Here is a 17,007-nt window from a genome sequence, read left to right as displayed (position 1 = left end):
CTTCCAAAATTGCAATGGTTCACAGTACAGTACACAGGCAATGATGAACACTATTATGAATGATGCTTCATCATCTTCCACAAAGTACAAACAATGAATGTGTTTACATTCACACTCAGACACACCGGGGTGACAGTCAGTGGCTGGGGAGGTAGAGAGGGAAACTTGGAAAACGGATGGTTCCCGGTTCAATCCCCGGCTCCTCCTGGCTTCATGTTGTGAGTGTCCTTGAGCAAGAGACCTCTAATTGTTCCGTTCACATGGCCAGACGCAAAGACGCAGTCTACCATTCATTGTCAATGGAAGTCAGTGACGTGAAGCTATGAAGCAAATCTGACGCTTGTAGCTGCTGCAAAAGCTACAAATACACTGTAGCTTTGCATCTTTTGCATGATCTTCCTGTGAGAATGAAGCATAACTGCTGTTGATGAGGGTGGTGGTCAAACAAGTGATTGGTCCACCAGCGTATGTATGAATGGGTGAATGTACTGTAACACACATTATAAAGGGCTTAGTTTGTATTATGCACTATAGTAATACGGTGTATCACTATGTAGTATGTATACCACAATTAACACAGTTTTCTCATTTCTGAAAACCCAGCTATGGTCTTAAGTTTTACAAACACAGGATATGATGTTATGATCCAAAGTGCCTTGGACTCTGCATGACAGGGGCGTCCTCCTCCCTGAGCCAAGCTTACGCCTAACCGCATACCTGAATCTCTTAATCTCTGTTTGTTTGTGGGCACATGTCTGAATACATAAGACATGGCATATAACTTCACCTGAGGCGGATGCACTAAAGATAGCATTTACAAGCTAAACAACCCGGATTATTGACATATAGTCAATCTCATAATCAGGTTATTACTGTGCATGATGTCAGCAGACAAAATCAAAACCAACCAAATCAAAAGCTCCTCATCTGGTATCTAATCTTAGCTGTTGCCTAGCCAGTACTTCCAGTACTTCCTGTACTCTGGGTCAGAGACCAAATGTTTTTATAATCGTCATGGGGGCCTGGCCATGGCATCGCTGTTGCCAGCCAGGGTGTTCTTGCTGGTGGTGGTTTCATTGTGAACAAGTAGCCTAAGCAGAGTACAGTACTGTATGCATGCATAGTGCATACCCTTACCTATACCTGGCAGGTGAAAGCAAGCACCCAGATTAGCATTGTGATGCCTGATCTGCCACAGCAGCTTCCCCTTGGTCCAAAAGCTCTGAGTTGATTCAAAGCTATGCCCTCAGAAATGTTCCTAGTCCTAGAGCAAACTTTTTTTCTTCAGAATTGTGAAGTTGCCCGAGGGCCAAGGCTCCAAAAACAGTCAGCGATGCTTTTTGGTGGCTTCTATTGCTCCAAACCTCCAGCTCCAGTGTAGATAAAAAAGTGTAGAGGAAAAATCAAACAGCAAAAATAATACTGGCCAAAATACAAAACAAAGAACTAAAAAATACTTAATGTACAACGTAGGAAAAAGGAAAAATAACAAACTACACTAGGAAAGGCTATGCCCATGACCTGGGCCCTAGCAGCTCTCTCACAGGGCTGTCAGCATGATGCCTGCATGACTAGCTCTGCCTGCAGTCTCCCCTTTATAGGAGAGGATCCTACCACCCACAGAGAAGCAATTAAATATAAACAGTTGATCTACAAGCTCACAGCTATCAGCTGAACCTGACTAGGTAACCCCACACCTAGATGTTCTATTTTAGATTATACATCATATGGGGTTACATTCATTTCCCCAGATAATAGACATACTTTAAACTTGACATTGTGGAACACCCCTACTCCTCAAACGTACTTGGCACCTTCCCCCCTTCTTAAAGTGCCAGCACTGGAAAGGCCATACAAACACTGAGGTTGCAATAAACACAGGTTAATAAACGGAATGTTTTCCCTTTGTGTATCATTTCATTTGTACCTCCTGTAAATGCATACATCGACAGTATTGACATTATATGATATGATTATATGGACCTGTCTGCCCCACTACCCACAGTCTGTGTGGTGTGTGCGTGCGCAATGTCCTTAATCAGTGTGTGTGTATAGGGCACGGGCTGCCCCGTGACAAGAATGATCTCAAAGTTATCCGGCCCCACTATACTCTTTTTTATAATTTATGATTATGGTTTAGTATTGGCCTTAAAAGAGTCTCTTAGACAAACCACCACCTTTTTTGAAGCCCCGGCTGGCTGCCTCACTTCCTGTACTTTTATAGCTGTTCCTGGTACCTCACTTCCTGGAACTATTGCTACCTGTAACATGCTTTTCCCCCACAGCTCCCCTATGATCAAACAGAAAATGAATGACCATGGTTTAACCACACAAATCAAAACATATCTTCTGTAGACTACACATTTCAGGGTTAAATATTCAACCATCTTTTAACCAATATATTCCCTAGTTTCTTTTTATAATACTCATACCAGGACAGTAAATACATTTCTTCACACATGGCAGTGTCACAGATGGACTCCAAATATGCCATAGTGTCAAAGTAAATCAGTGTCATACATATTCTGAAGAAACCCTGGAGACCTGACATTCAGCTAATTGGGTCTTATGCACAACATAAGACGATCATGGTCTAAAATGTGCCACGGACAAGGACAACTGTTTGCCACGGACTTGCTTTTATGTGCTGAGCTTATAATTCATTATGACCAGCACTAATAATAATACTTAAACCTTGTTTATGAGTTGTTATGCACATAATGATAAACATCTATATTAACGAGTGCCTTCTGCCGAATGCCTTAAAGTTGAAACAAGGCAGGCATGCCGTCAGAATCATGCAGTGCAGTCACAGTGTGACGTTCCAGTTCCATAGTCAGTGAATAATGATCCATCCTGGTCAATAATCGTGGGACACGAACAGGGTACGGGTACCCAAATGCCAGTATGTACACTACAGCAAGGGTTCCCAAACCTTTCCGGTGGAGACCCAAAAGAGAGATTAGACGTTTTCTCGGAACCCAAACTAGAGTGAAAATCGTAGATCGGCTATTTTCACTACTTCATTATTATGTGTATTCATGGAAATGGACAGATTTGTTTGTTTGAAATATATATTTGTATTTAAAATGGGATTTTGACTTGAGTCGTGACCCCATAAAAACTGGTCTGTGGCGACCCACAGATGGGTCTCTACGGTATGGCAACATGGATGAGGTCGACCCAGTTCACCTGCTCTGTTGTTCTGAGGGCAAAACGTGATGAGTGCGTCGGAATACGCTGATCCCAGATCTGTGTGACGTGCAGGCCTTATACTGTAGCCGTCCGGCTGCGACCTTGTAGTCTGCATGTGGCATTGCCTTACAGTGGATCAGCAATACATTGTCTCCGCAGAGTACAACCCTCCACACGCAAGCACGCAAGCACGCACACGCGCACACACACACACACACACACACACACACACACACACACACACACGCGCACGTCGGAGAGCCGCACGAGCAACAAAACAAGGACACGCACTCACACACAAACTGGGATTATTCCACCCACAAACACACATTTATCCACACATGCATACTGAACATATTTTCACTGACCCATACAGTACACACTCAACAACACAAAGAGAAACTTAGTCTGCACTCACGCATGCACGCACAGACAGACACACACACACACACACACACACACACACACACACACACACACACACCAACCCATAGCAGAGAGTGCTTTGTATTGTGCTCCCAGACTGGGCAGCTACTGAGGAGAGAGAGAGAGAGAGAGAGAGGCATGGTGGTGGTGGGAGGGAGTGATGGAGTGTGCATCGCCAAGACAGAGGGATTACACACAGGGAGCTCTCATACAGACAGAGGAGCTTACAGGGGAGAGAGAGAGAGTGAGTGAGCTACAGTGAGGTGGAGGTAGATAGAAGAACATAACAGAGAGAGAGGGAGGGAGGGAGAGAGAGATAGAGAGAAAGAGAGAGAGAGAGGGAGAGATAGAAGGAAAGGGAATACACCAGCAGCAGGGGAAGGGAACAGCCAGGCAGAGGGACAGAGGGAGTCGGCAGAGGGACAGAGGGAGTCGTCGGTAGCGTAGCGTTCGTACCGGTGGAGCAGCGGATGGGAGGATGGACGCCGGCAGCCGGCTCCTGGGCCGCATGGCGGCATGCTGCCGCTGTTGCTGCTGCTGCTGCAAGCCGCCGCCGCTGGACTCCCCCTGCTGCGAGGAGCGACTGATGAAAGCCTGCCTCTCCTCCTTCACAGGTCGGTGGTCCCAGGCAGGCAGGCAGGCAGCTCTGTATGTGCTGCTGTACCTACCTACAGTCCCTACCTACCTACCTACCGCACTGCCATGATGCGGACCGGTGCGCTCACACATAAGACAGGACTGTAGTAGCGCTCTGTGCAGACAACCATGGGTAATAGACTTGCCCATGAAGGTAAAGGGGGAGCGAGGCATGTTGGTGTGACGCTATAACAATCGCAGCAGCCTGACTGTGTGTGTGTGTGTGTCGTGTCTAGGTGGCCCCCGTCGGAGCTATAACTTTGTTCTGTGTTGTTGTGTGGGACAGTGAAGGGAGGAAAGGACTGTGCTCTCCCTTGTTGTTCCTGTGCTGTCATGCAGAGTTCTGTGTGCACTGTGCCTTATTGTCTTCTTGTCCCCCTTCCTCCCCTTCCTCCCATGTTGCTAAGTAGCGAGATGCCGCTGTGTTTGTGAACGTGCACTATACTGACCAATCGTGTGTGGTTTGCTTAAATGAAGAAAAGTAATGTTAAAATGACTATCAGCAGATTAAAATGCGTAGATGAATGACGCCTAAGGGTGGTTTATGGACGGAACAAGGTGTACAAAAGGTTTCCTATTCGCACACGTCATGTCCTGAGCTCCCTTCCTGACTGTGTGTGTGTGTGACACTATTGTACGCCTGGCTAGCAGTTTGTGTGTGTGTGTGTGTGACCTTGCTGACATGTCACTGTGCACTGGCGGTCAGGGGCAGGGCAGCTTGTTTGCCGCTGTACTGTACTGTATATAGGTGGCTGTTAGGCTGCACGTCCTGTCAGTGTAGCTGTGTGTCTGTCTGTGCAGGGTCTTTGTGAGACCCCCCCCCCCAACTCCCTGTTAGCTATTACACTAACCCAGGGGGTTTTCAAATAATATATATATATTTTTTTAAATGTTTTGTGTCGCCGACAAAATTGACTTTAATTAGGCAATGGACCCTGTCCCCCGATTGAAAATGATTCTGTCACAGCGGAACCCTGATATGAAAATCTAAGTGATTATATTAAAACATAACGTAAATATGGTCACTTGTGCGAGCATGCAGTTTCTATATTAGAATAATCTCAAGACTTGGGAACCCATTGGCTGGAACCCCCTCAAGGACCGCTGGGGGTCCCTGCCTGGACCCTACTTTGACAACAAACCACTGTGTGACTAACCAACCCATCGCTCTGTCTAAACCGCTGCAGTGTGTGCCCTGCTGTGTCCTTAAATGACCCCCCCCCCCCTTCCTAATTAATTGTTACCGTTCGTCATTAAGCTGCAATGTGGTTTTGTCTGCATGAAAACCGCTGGATGGAGTTAGATGAGAAACAGGAAAATTCCTAGCCTGGCTTCCAGCCTGATTCGTTGCGTTCTGTGATTTGTATTGTCACTTTGCTATACCCACTAAGGCGGGACATGCCAAAACTGAGAATCGACCCGAGGCTTCTGATTGGTCTGTGCGTGTGGTGCGGGTTGGGACAAAAACACCAGTTTGAAGTGGTATCGATGTGCTCTACTGCTGCAACGTCCCCTTACGAATCAGGCTGGAAATCAGGCTAGACAATTCCATGACAGTGTTATTGTTTGGCCAACACTGACCCATGGAATGCCCTCCTCCCACAGACATCTTCCCTGCTGAGCTGGATGCTCTTTGGACAGAGCCCCCATACACTCTGGGGGGAACCAATGAGCACTTCTCAGGAAATGACATCATGACTCAAGGTAAGTTATAGATAGACGAATTCAGAAACGGGTCTCATGGTCGCAGCGAACGTATTTCCTGTAGGCGGAGACGACATATCTGCGGTGTAAACCTGCAGGTGTTCTACTCTACTACATTGAATAGTAGAGTGACTGATGTTAGTCTGCTCAAAGTCAAACGTTACTCTTTTACCTGCTTTTTACAAACACTAACTTTACAAAGATGCCCAGAACATCGGGATGAACCTGTGTAGTTTATGGCTGCTCCAACAGTAGTGGCAACATTCAACTTTGGGAAGAAAACGGAATGTCAAACCGCGGTGGCTGAGACCAGAACCATAGAGTAATGGTTGAGACGAAGCAGTGAAAGGTCCCGAAAGATACATAACTAAGTTCAGTCTTAATATTTTGTTGTATGAACACAAGGCTGCTGCATGTACTTTATACCTCATACTTGCTTAGTAATCAGGCAGATAATCAGTGTGAGGTTTATACGTGAGGCATCACTAAGACAGCCTTACCACGCAGTGAATACTTTCAGGACAATCAGAAGAGTACAATGACACACACATCCCACCCCTTGTGGTGAAGGACAAACAAGATGAGACATTCAGTCAAACAGAAACTCAAGACACACTCACAGATACTGCAGGAGGAGACACTGGAAGCAATATGGTGATAAATATCACAGAGACCAGGCGTGTCAAATGATTGCTTAGGCCTGACGTCGAAATAAAAAGAAAAGTCATCTGAAAGATTATATATATTCAAAGATTTGTGCCGCATTTTCACGATTTTTCAAAAATAGCAGACCTACAAGCTCGTAGCACGCCACTCGGTGGCGCGCTCTGAGCTTGTAGATCTGCTATTTTTTAATAGCTAAAGTATAACATAATGCTTAGTTAAAACACCAAAATGGGTTCCCGTACAGAATGGGTTAGACATGGTAATGTTTTCACTTGTTTGTTTTTCATGTCAATAATTTAAGTAGCTAAACAATGCTGTATACATAAGTGAATGTGTGTGAGAACTGGTTGTGGCCCACTTCAAGTCAGCTTTTGCCCAATGTGGCCCGCACCCCAAAATTAGTTAATTATTATAATTAATTATTCATTTACGTAGATGTTGCCAGCATCTTGTACGTAGATGGTTGTACTGTAACTTGAAAATAATATCATATAAAATATTAGTATAATATAATATAATATTTTTCCATATCGCCCACCCCACAACTGGAAGTAAGCATGAACTCTCCATCAGTTACACACAATTAGCCTAGGCATCTGATGTCGTACAAATTGTTTGGGACATACATCCTCTGTGCACAATGGAAGCCAGTCTGGGGAAACCCACAGTCACAGACTATTCTGCAGTGTACAACCAACCACCATCTGGCTGATATTTATAGGTGTGAAACAGATGAGGATCCTGTTTAAGTACAGACTGAACACACCCTTGCAATGTACCAGCTCATCATACCCACATCGTCTGATGAGCACTAAAGATGAGTTCTTTCTCTTGGGTGGTAAAACATTCAACTCTTTCCCCCTGACCACGTCACAGTTGAACAGACGTCCTGTGACTGATGACCCCGTCTGATAAAACAATGTTTACATTTTGTCTGTGTGTGCGCAAAGCCAGTCTGGTGTGTGTGTACATACAGACTGTTTTAGAAACACCAGCTTATATACCGTTCGGGACATGACCTTTATCCAAATCTCGTCCATGAAGATAAAAGATAATCCCCGCTGCGTTGCCATGTCTGATGCACTGATCTTAGCCTGTGTTCCCTTTGATCTCTCCAGGGCTAGAAGAGAAGGAAGAGGAGGGCCCGGGGGTGGAGTCTGAGGAAGGAGGGGTGGAGTCAGACAGCTACTGGAAGAGGAAGGAGGCCTTTAACCGAGGAAGCACGGTGTCGCTGGGAGTCGGAGAGAAGTTCTCCTCAGGTATATTCTGCTGTGATGCTTTGTTTTGCTTTATCCCGCTCTCATGTATGTGGTATCTTATGACATGCCCATCTGTCTGTCTCTCTGCCAGAGTTTTACCTACGCTGCAGTTTAACAGCGTCCATCACACTTTTCCTGTAAGTTCCGGAGTAACTTCCTCTCAAATGGATTTCAATGGCTTCCCGCGGGGTCCACTCAGGCGCCTAATAGCATGGTCGTCCCTCCAGAGACTCACTCACTGAAACACGAGCTCACTTAGGGATGCCTTCTAATGAACCTCGGCCAGATAGACGGCGTACTGGTTCAGTGAGTCAAGACTGTTGTCGGCAGCCATCTCTGTTTCTTAGAAGCTGATCTTCTTGGGTTATTGAGAGAGGAGATTTGTCCACACACATCAACTCCCATGAGAAGAAGGTGGACATTTCACTCACGGTGGGGTTGTTGCTGTTGTTTATCATTCCTGTCTAGACATCGTGTTGGTGTTCACGGGGCGGAAGCGTTCCAGCGTGCTACCTGACCGCGCCCTACAGGAGGCGCTGCGCACGCGACTCAGAGTGGTGGAGAGCAACAGCCAAGATGTCATCCAGCTGTTTAAAGTTAGTGAGACACACCCTCAATGTTCTCACGTCATGCCATCGTATTGTGGTGAATTATTGACATTTACTGTACATTACTGTTATATTAACAGAAAGAAAAACTGTTACATTTGCTTTTAAAATAAAATTCCTACAATACAGACTAGCTGCTATAGTTAGTCATAGATAATTAAGTTGATATGCTATATGTCAGAGCTTGTAGATCTGATATTTTTCGGTGTGTGACATCCGCAACCAAGTATAAACCAGGCATTAGGCAGAGCATAGCAAGCGTCTTTGAGTGTCATGAAAAGCGATATATAAGTCCCAGATATTATTATTATTATGAAGAAGCAACCGTACATTCAATACAAGCATATATCATGTTCTCTGCAGGACCTCTCTGCTCGCCTGGTGTCTGTACACGCTGAGAAGGACAGCTTCGTTCTCACCTTCAAGACCGTGGAGGAAATATGGAAGTTCTCAACGTACCTCGCTTTAGGTAGGAAGGATATATGTCCGCTTATTATAAGCGACTGTGGGCTTGTTTTTTTTGTTAAAAGTGTCTAAAGTGTAGCTGCTTATTTAGGCTTGCTTAAGAAAATAATCTATTATTTAAACCACTGGTTCTCAGACATTTTCATGTCCAGGACCCCCAAATTAATGTAGTTGTCCACGGAACCCCCCCCCCCCCCACACATACTTTAAGATCGCTCTCTATAGTCGCTTCTGTTGGGCTTGTTTTCGACCTGGTTGCTTATTTCTCTCTCAAAATCTGGCAACACAGATGGATCGGTGCTACAGCATCGATCGTAGTACCCGTCGGTACAACTGGTAAAACACACACAAAACAATGAGCTGTGTTGTGTTCTGTTCTTTAGGCTACGTGGCTCGCTGCTTGGAGAACTTCTTGTGTGACCAGTCCGTGTGGCTGGACCCGGTGCTGCTCAGTGAGCTGGAGATCAACGTCAGCGTGGACGAGGAACACCTGGCCACGTTGTACCTGGGACTGCTGCTCCAGGAAGGTGAGTCATCATGATGTCATACAGTACAATCAGAATAGGCCAAGGGTGAATAATAATCACTTAGATAAATATGATTCATGTTGCAGGTCCTTGATGTGATCCGTGGTCAGGCAATGCCCTTTTGATTGTTCACTGTCTTAGTACAGTATATATACATTATGATATAGATGATGCTGCTTGTTTGGTCGTGTAAACTATATATATATTTTTTTAATTAGATTTATTTTGATTTTTATTTGTTTATCTTGTCTATCCTTGTTTTATATTATGTTTTATGCTCATACATAATGTCCATGCATACGTATTCTCTTGTTGTGTTTGTTTTTTCTGTTTATTAAAAATCCAAATAAAGTACTGATCATAAAAAGGGGTTTTTAACCTTTTTCATGTCAAGGCCCATTAAAGTTTTGCTCGTCATTTGATGATCTCTCAGACCTAAGACTTGGAACATTTTGTTATCGTTTCCACAATTCCATGCTGTGTTGATGTGGTACCATTATATTAGGAGAGACAACAAACGTAACAATAATTCTTCTACATGCTCTAATTGTGTAGACTTCTTGTAAATTAGGTAATGCAGATGTTTCACAATAATTTAACTCTTGAGAGCGTAACATTAAATCAAATGGACCACCAACAACAGAGTATAACCATATTCCTACCATTCTTATTTTTAAGCATCAAAAAATAAAAGTTAGTCACATGGTGTAGCAGAATCATTATAGCGTATAAAGGGGGGGAAAAAACTATATTGATTTGTGGCAGTCTGGCCATTTCAGACATCATTACTTCCCTTTGAGCATTACCCTGAGGCAAAAGGCTTCTGGCCAGGGAAAACTCATAACAGAAATGCAATGCTGGCAAATAGCCCTCAGAATTACATTAACTTAAAAGGTGGTGCGGAGACATCCATCATTGGCAGTTGACTGAACGAGGACACGCTATATAATTGTAGCTGTATGGCTGAAACTCTTGATTGAAGTGTGGTGACTGTTGTGATTTAGGTTGACCACCTGAGTGGTCAGTGGTCCCTCATGAGTCTCCATCTAACCCAAAGGGGTGGTGGGTGAGTGTGTGTGTCATTTGTGTCCGACCGTCTACCCATGCACTCTTCTTTTGGGGACACATCGTGTGTGCAGGCTCCTTCTTCGCCAAGGCGCTGTGCGCCAGCGGAGAGCGGAACCAGGACGAGGAAGACGAGCTGTCCTTCAAGAAGCACGACCTGCTGATGGTGAGGGACACGGGCCAGCAGAACATGTGGGAAGGAACGCTGATCTCCACCGGGCTCCATGGCCTGGTGCCCATCAGCTCCATGCAGCCTCTACCATACCCCTTCTACCAGTAAGTCACCTCTACCATACCCCTTCTATCAGTAAGTCACCTCTACCATACCCCTTCTACCAGTAAGTCACCTCTACCATACCCCTTCTATCAGTAAGTCACCTCTACCATACCCCTTCTACCAGTAAGTCACCTCTACCATACCCCTTCTACCAGTAAGTCACCTCTACCATACCCCTTCTATCAGTAAGTCACCTCTACCATACCCCTTCTACCAGTAAGTCACCTCTACCATACCCCTTCTATCAGTAAGTCACCTCTACCATACCCCTTCTATCAGTAAGTCACCTCTACCATACCCCTTCTATCAGTAAGTCACCTCTACCATACCCCTTCTATCAGTAAGTCACCTCTACCATACCCCTTCTATCAGTAAGTCACCTCTACCATACCCCTTCTATCAGTAAGTCACCTCTACCATACCCCTTCTATCAGTAAGTCACCTCTACCATACCCCTTCTATCAGTAAGTCACCTCTACCATACCCCTTCTATCAGTAAGTCACCTCTACAGCCTATCCTGTACCCGTTCTGTGCAAAGAGCACAACAAAGTTACCCATGGTGGGGACAAGTACTAACGCATTCAAAATGTACAAGTAGTTAGTTACTTTACACTGAACATTACAGTAGCCTATGTATTACTAACATTATACTAACTATACCAATTATCCTGCTGAACTGTTTTGGTTGAATGAGCCAACCATACAGTAATATGAATGGTTGGCATGAATGGGGCCATTTGTGCCCATGACCATTTTTTCTTCCTGTGAACCGTTTCCTGTTTTGTCAGATGGTTCCTGAGGAAATACCCTGGCTTTGCTGGTTGCTCGCCGACAGACAAGGAACTGTTTGATCATCCTATGGGTACGACGCTTCCGTTACACAACATACGCACAGAACCGAAACATGGATTGACATACAGATGTGCCGTTTGAGAACTTCACATGTCATGTCCTGCCATTGGCAATTCAGTAGATTGTCAGTGCATTGTCAGAAACAGAGCAACGTCAGTGAGAAATGACAATTCTTTGACACTTCTTTGCAGGAGCAAAGCAGTAGAATTAGCAAGGCTATAGCCCGGAATAAAACCGACAGAGACATTTTCATAAAATCTACAGGAAAAGTTCAGGAAAGCGCGAAGAGTTAGAATGGCACTGTAATGCCTGAGTCACATGCTCATACAGTAACTGACATTGACACTCACAGACAAGATAGACAACTGTAACGTTATAGAAAAAGAGGTTTGGGCCGCGTAGATCAAACTAATGTCTCCCCATCATCAACTCTTCCAGTGACAGGTTCGTGCGTGGCAGTGGTGGACTATATTCCAACGGGGAGAGAAGAACTCCTGCTGAGTCAAGGAGACACGGTTGAGATCCAGGGACTGCTGATCCGTGGCCTGGACATGTTCATAGGAACCCACGTCTCCACGGGACACACGGGCTTTGTGCACAAAGCCCACGTCAAGCCCCTGAACACCACGCCACTGTAAGATGTTCTGTTGCTTGGTTCTGTTAATGTTTCTACTCCATTTCACTGATCCAATTCAGGCCAATGAAGCTGAACTGATGTCTATCTAGACATGGTGTGACTGATACTCACTGGTCCAGCAATGTTTTTACTTCAACTCCAGACAACTTTATAAACCACTTTAACTCTGGTGTCCCTATTCTTGGCACGCCATTATGGGCGAAACTTGTTGTGTTGTGAGCTTGTAGACCGTGAGCGTTGCATGTGAGCTTGTCACATTCAATCCAATCCAATGTACTTTATTTATAATTGCGGCACTTTGTGAGTGTGTAGAATGTAGATTGGCCAATTTACTATTCGTCGTATGACTAAGAATGTAGGGTTTAATTAAGCGGGTGTAAGTTAACATACAGACAAACAAATACTCAGAATTCCCTTGTTAGCAATGCGTCATTCAAAGGTCAAAAGGGTTTACTCTAACCCATTAATCAGTTATCCCAAAGCAATCAGTGAAAACCTCCTTAGGAAGACTTTCCTCCGCGTGGCATTGTACAGTAGTGTGTTTACCTTATTTGTCACTCAAAGTGAGTGACTATTTACAAACCCATTTATATTATACTGTATATATACAGTAGCCCACTTCTGGGGAACTGATCGCATCAGCGCTCGAGGACCTTTGATGTGATCTATTTATTCCACTAATGTTGACATGATTCTATTTACTGTGTCTATGCAGTCTGGATATGGTGGACTGGCCCGAGGGGGCCAATGAGGACAGAGCAATGCAATGGGAGTCACATGGCTGATAATGCTGCCTTTGTCTCCCCGCTCTGCAGGGCTGGACAATTGCTCTTTCTGACTGCAGAGGAGAAGGAGGCTCTGGCCCAGGTTAACCCCTGTAGCGCCGAGCCCAGTGACAGCAGCCTGCTGGAGAGGCTCTTCTCCTCAGACATCAGCTGTGTGTACAGGCTAGGTAGGTAAACCAGCCTATTGTAGATGTTGTGTAGTGCCGTTACCGACAAGGTTTAGTTGGTCTGACGCAGGGGTGTCCAAAGTGTGGCCCGTGGGCCAAATGCGGCCCTGGGATAAATGTCATGTGGCCCGCAGCTTCATACCTCAATTGTATTATGAACGGCCCCGCCCAACAGTACAGTATTTTTTATTTATTCTTTATCCCGTGATTTTGTAACCCATTTTTCACCCGTGTGTCAATTATTTAATGTGATCCTGGGCTCTACACACCCTCCACCAACCTAGTCCCCATATATGGGGGACATGGGGAGAGCAACGGACTTGAACTCATGCTTCCTTCATGCCTGAGTGTCCAAGTTGCTCCTTTACACCTGACAGGGGGGAGTTTCACTGGTTGGACGTAGTGCGTGGAAGGAACCAGTTCCTTTCCCCTCCATCAGGCGCCCCGGCTGGCTAGGGGGAGGCATTCAAGTTTTTTAACCTGGGCATTTCCCAGAATATAATTTTCAAGTGTTCCTTGTTCCTTGTATTATTATTTTTACGTTGGTCCTCTGGTTACATTTGGTAATGTGACATATGGCTGAAAAAAGGCTGAGAGACACTTTTTGTTCATAGCACACACCCGATAAAAGACCATTGATTTGAAATATTGATGATGATATGATGAGTTCAATAGAATCATTTAAATGCGATGCACATGTATATGTGACTTTGTTATAGACTAGTCCGACGCTACATTATGTGACTTTGTTATAGACTAGTCCGACGCTACATTATGTCAGGAGATATAGTTGGTTGGCCCTTGGGTGTTTTAATATTTTCTAATATGGCCCCCTTTGAAAAAAGTTTGGACACCCCTGGTCTGACGTGTCATTTGGGTGTGACTGCAGTGGTGCACACCGCTCCAATGACTGACCGTGTGTGTCCCTATAATGTCTGTATGTCTGCAATACCGCTGGGTGACCTAAAGTGGCACTGTTGAGCAGCACAAAGGGCCACTCACACTGAACACCACAACTATAACAATAAAGTTATAGAAATACATTCCCTCCTGGATCCATCTGAGCCCAGAACATTGCAGTTACAAGTGCAAGTTAGGCTGAGCCGGGAAGGCTGGCCCGAATCCAAAACATTTTAATGGCAAATAAAAGATCCATACGAGCACTTTACGTTGGCACTTTAAGTGATAACAACAACACATTAAACGAGGACACACATAATACGAAGCATATACAATCAGACAATAAGATATGAACTTGAAGATAGTAGTATTCATAGTATTCATTAAGAGATGCTATGTGTGTACGCGAGTACACTCAGGCTGATAGATGATTCACGTTTGGTCAAAGTTCATTCTCTGAACATTGTTATTGTTGGTATAGCTCCCGATAAGTAAATCTAGGTCGTCTCTTCCTCCTTCTAAACGGGTATAAACAGCTACATTGATTTATTGTTCTTTCAGACAGACTGGACGAGTCCGACTTCATGTACATCAGGACACGGCCAAAACAAGGTAATACATCACCCAATAATGAGATGATTACTCCTTTATGAGCTCCCCAGTGCATGCAAAAAGCTTAATCATTCTTGTGTGTCTACTGGGAAGTGAAGACATCAGTTCTCCTTCAAAGGCGGCAAATGTGCTGCTCTAAAAGCATCATCTTTGGACAGTTATTACAGTATTACACAGTACAATTCCTTAAGTGGTTTTTGTTTGTTTGTTGTTGTGTACAAGTGGAACCCTTGCAGGTCCATTTGGTTTCATTTGTACTGTCTTCTGAGTGAAATGAAACGGAAAGTTTCCGCAAAAATACACTTTTAATCGGGTTAAAACAAGATTTAAAATAAACCTAATTTATACACCTAAATAAACCCGATCAGGCCCAACCCGATTTAAATTCTAGTCGGGTACAGAGGGGTGGTCTAGACTCCAGACCTTTTCACAAATCACAACGCGATCAAAAGGACATTTCTTCCATGATGTATGTGTGTAAAGGTGGGAGGGAAGAATGCGTGAAAGCGGGGAAAAAAACATGACGTGGTGACCCATTTTATAGTCAGAAATATTATTATTATTATACACACAGCTAACCCGATTAAAAGTGACACATGTAAACACCTGATCGGATTGATCTGGCTACATGTAAACACTTTATCAAAAACCTTCAATCGGGTTTATTTGAATCACATTGGAAGAATGGTGTTCATGCAGCTTCTACTTTAACTGGGATTTAACTGTACTGTGTGCTCTCATTAATCTCAAGCGTAAAATGCAAACGTCCTCTCCCAGAACACAAGGTTCCCGTAAGCGCTCGCCAGAGCCTCATCTCTGTGAAAAGCGGCGGCGGGACGCCGCCCCTCCACTCCTCTCCCCGTCAGTCCGTCTCCCACTCGTCCCCCCGGCCGTCGCTCTACCAGTCCCACCAGGGAGAGGCCCTGTCCTTCAACCTGGAGGACACCTTCAGGGAGCTGGACGAGTTCCACGAGGACCCCGCTCTGTTCCTGGAGGAGAGCAGCTGGGAGGGGGACGACACGGAGCTCAGTGACCCCACCTTGACCCTGCTCAACCACAATCACTTCCAGGTGAGTGAGCAGGAGTGACCATAGACGTGGTAGGCGCCTCCTTCTCCAGCTCTAAGTGCTATAAGTGCTCTTTGAGAGCGGTTTTAAAGGAGTCTATAGGAATGAACATTTCTTTTGGTTGGTTAATACTAGATGGTTGTTTATGTCATGGTTTCATGCATCCAGGAGGACTTCCTGCCTCTGTACGACCTCCAGCATTCCTTCCTGAGCGTGACGTTCAGCGGTCGGAGTGAGGAGGAGCTGCTGGGACACCTGGAGAACGTGAGGGAGACGGCCAAGAGGACGGCCATGCACTGGGCCCACCGCCGGGCATGCTTCCTCCTGGGACGACTCTGCGGCAGGAAGCTCAAATACTCCCAGGTGTGTGGGAGTTCTGTGCAACCGTTTGATATGAACCGAACGCAACGTTGGGCTTGCACACTCTCATCAGATAACCTCAACCAGTTCTAAGTTTAAGGATGGAGTGTATTAAGTATACCTGGTTTACACCTTCAGCATGTTGTGGCATTTTTAGGTCGCTCCGAGCCGAGTCCACGTAAAAATGGCCAAAATTCCCGCATGCAAAGGCTTTCAGGAAGAAACAAAAAATACACAGGGAAGACATATTTGAATATAATAACCACACCTGGGGGTCTATTAGAATGATGTTAACTCCATAGACCAGGGTTATTCAACTAGATTAGGCTGGGGGCCACAACTGTAGAATGATTGTGTGTGGGGGCCGCATTTGGCCCACGGGCCGCCAATTGAACACCACTGCCATAGACACATACAAAACAGAAAAAGTAAAAGAATCATGGCACGCCATAACATACTTCTGCATACATCTGCTCTCTACCCTCTCTTATAGTCACTTCTTAGCCTATCATTTAAATAAAGCAGACACGCATTAAAGCTACAATGCAGGACTTATTTTAATAACTAGCACATCTGCAGTGGTTAGAGGTCTCCTATAGAGCACCGAAGTCCTGACGTAACTCGCTCATCCCGACGATTCCCCTGGTTCGCGGAAGTAATTTCTCTATGGAGAATAACATGGGGTGATCTTAATATCGTCTACTATAAGCGTTGTGGTCCAAAAATAAACAAGCTGTCTCGGCATTATTGTTAGGGAGGTGTCTCTGTATCGTTTGCAACAGTCAGTCACTCATATAT

The 17,007-nt window shown here is 45.0% G+C and overlaps 1 protein-coding gene across 4 annotated transcripts in view; it reads left to right on the top strand.

The window, feature by feature from the left end:
* Positions 1 to 17,007, top strand: part of sh3tc2 (SH3 domain and tetratricopeptide repeats 2) — a 30,793-nt gene that overhangs the window by 2,997 nt on the left and 10,789 nt on the right. The window contains exons 2-14 of one of the 4 annotated variants that reach the window (XM_080773677.1): positions 4,236 to 4,411; positions 5,863 to 5,961; positions 7,746 to 7,886; positions 8,355 to 8,482; positions 8,858 to 8,963; positions 9,343 to 9,486; positions 10,626 to 10,827; positions 11,618 to 11,691; positions 12,120 to 12,315; positions 13,134 to 13,270; positions 14,732 to 14,782; positions 15,560 to 15,852; positions 16,018 to 16,212. In XM_080773677.1, the coding sequence (XP_080629803.1) occupies positions 4,387 to 4,411; positions 5,863 to 5,961; positions 7,746 to 7,886; positions 8,355 to 8,482; positions 8,858 to 8,963; positions 9,343 to 9,486; positions 10,626 to 10,827; positions 11,618 to 11,691; positions 12,120 to 12,315; positions 13,134 to 13,270; positions 14,732 to 14,782; positions 15,560 to 15,852; positions 16,018 to 16,212 (1,791 nt within the window). In that variant the 5' untranslated portion in view covers positions 4,236 to 4,386. Of the gene's footprint in view, positions 1 to 3,757; positions 4,412 to 5,862; positions 5,962 to 7,745; positions 7,887 to 8,354; positions 8,483 to 8,857; positions 8,964 to 9,342; positions 9,487 to 10,625; positions 10,828 to 11,617; positions 11,692 to 12,119; positions 12,316 to 13,133; positions 13,275 to 14,731; positions 14,783 to 15,559; positions 15,853 to 16,017; positions 16,213 to 17,007 lie in introns of those variants that run through there. The other 3 variants (XM_080773674.1, XM_080773675.1, XM_080773676.1) reach the window with 3 other exon arrangements.

The sequence above is a fragment of the Protomyctophum bolini genome (assembly GCF_963924005.1).
Source record: "Protomyctophum bolini genome assembly, chromosome: 10".
Classification (NCBI taxonomy): domain Eukaryota; kingdom Metazoa; phylum Chordata; class Actinopteri; order Myctophiformes; family Myctophidae; genus Protomyctophum; species Protomyctophum bolini.
Note: the sequence above shows the minus strand (reverse complement) of the source record. Positions and strands in the feature narration are given on the sequence as shown.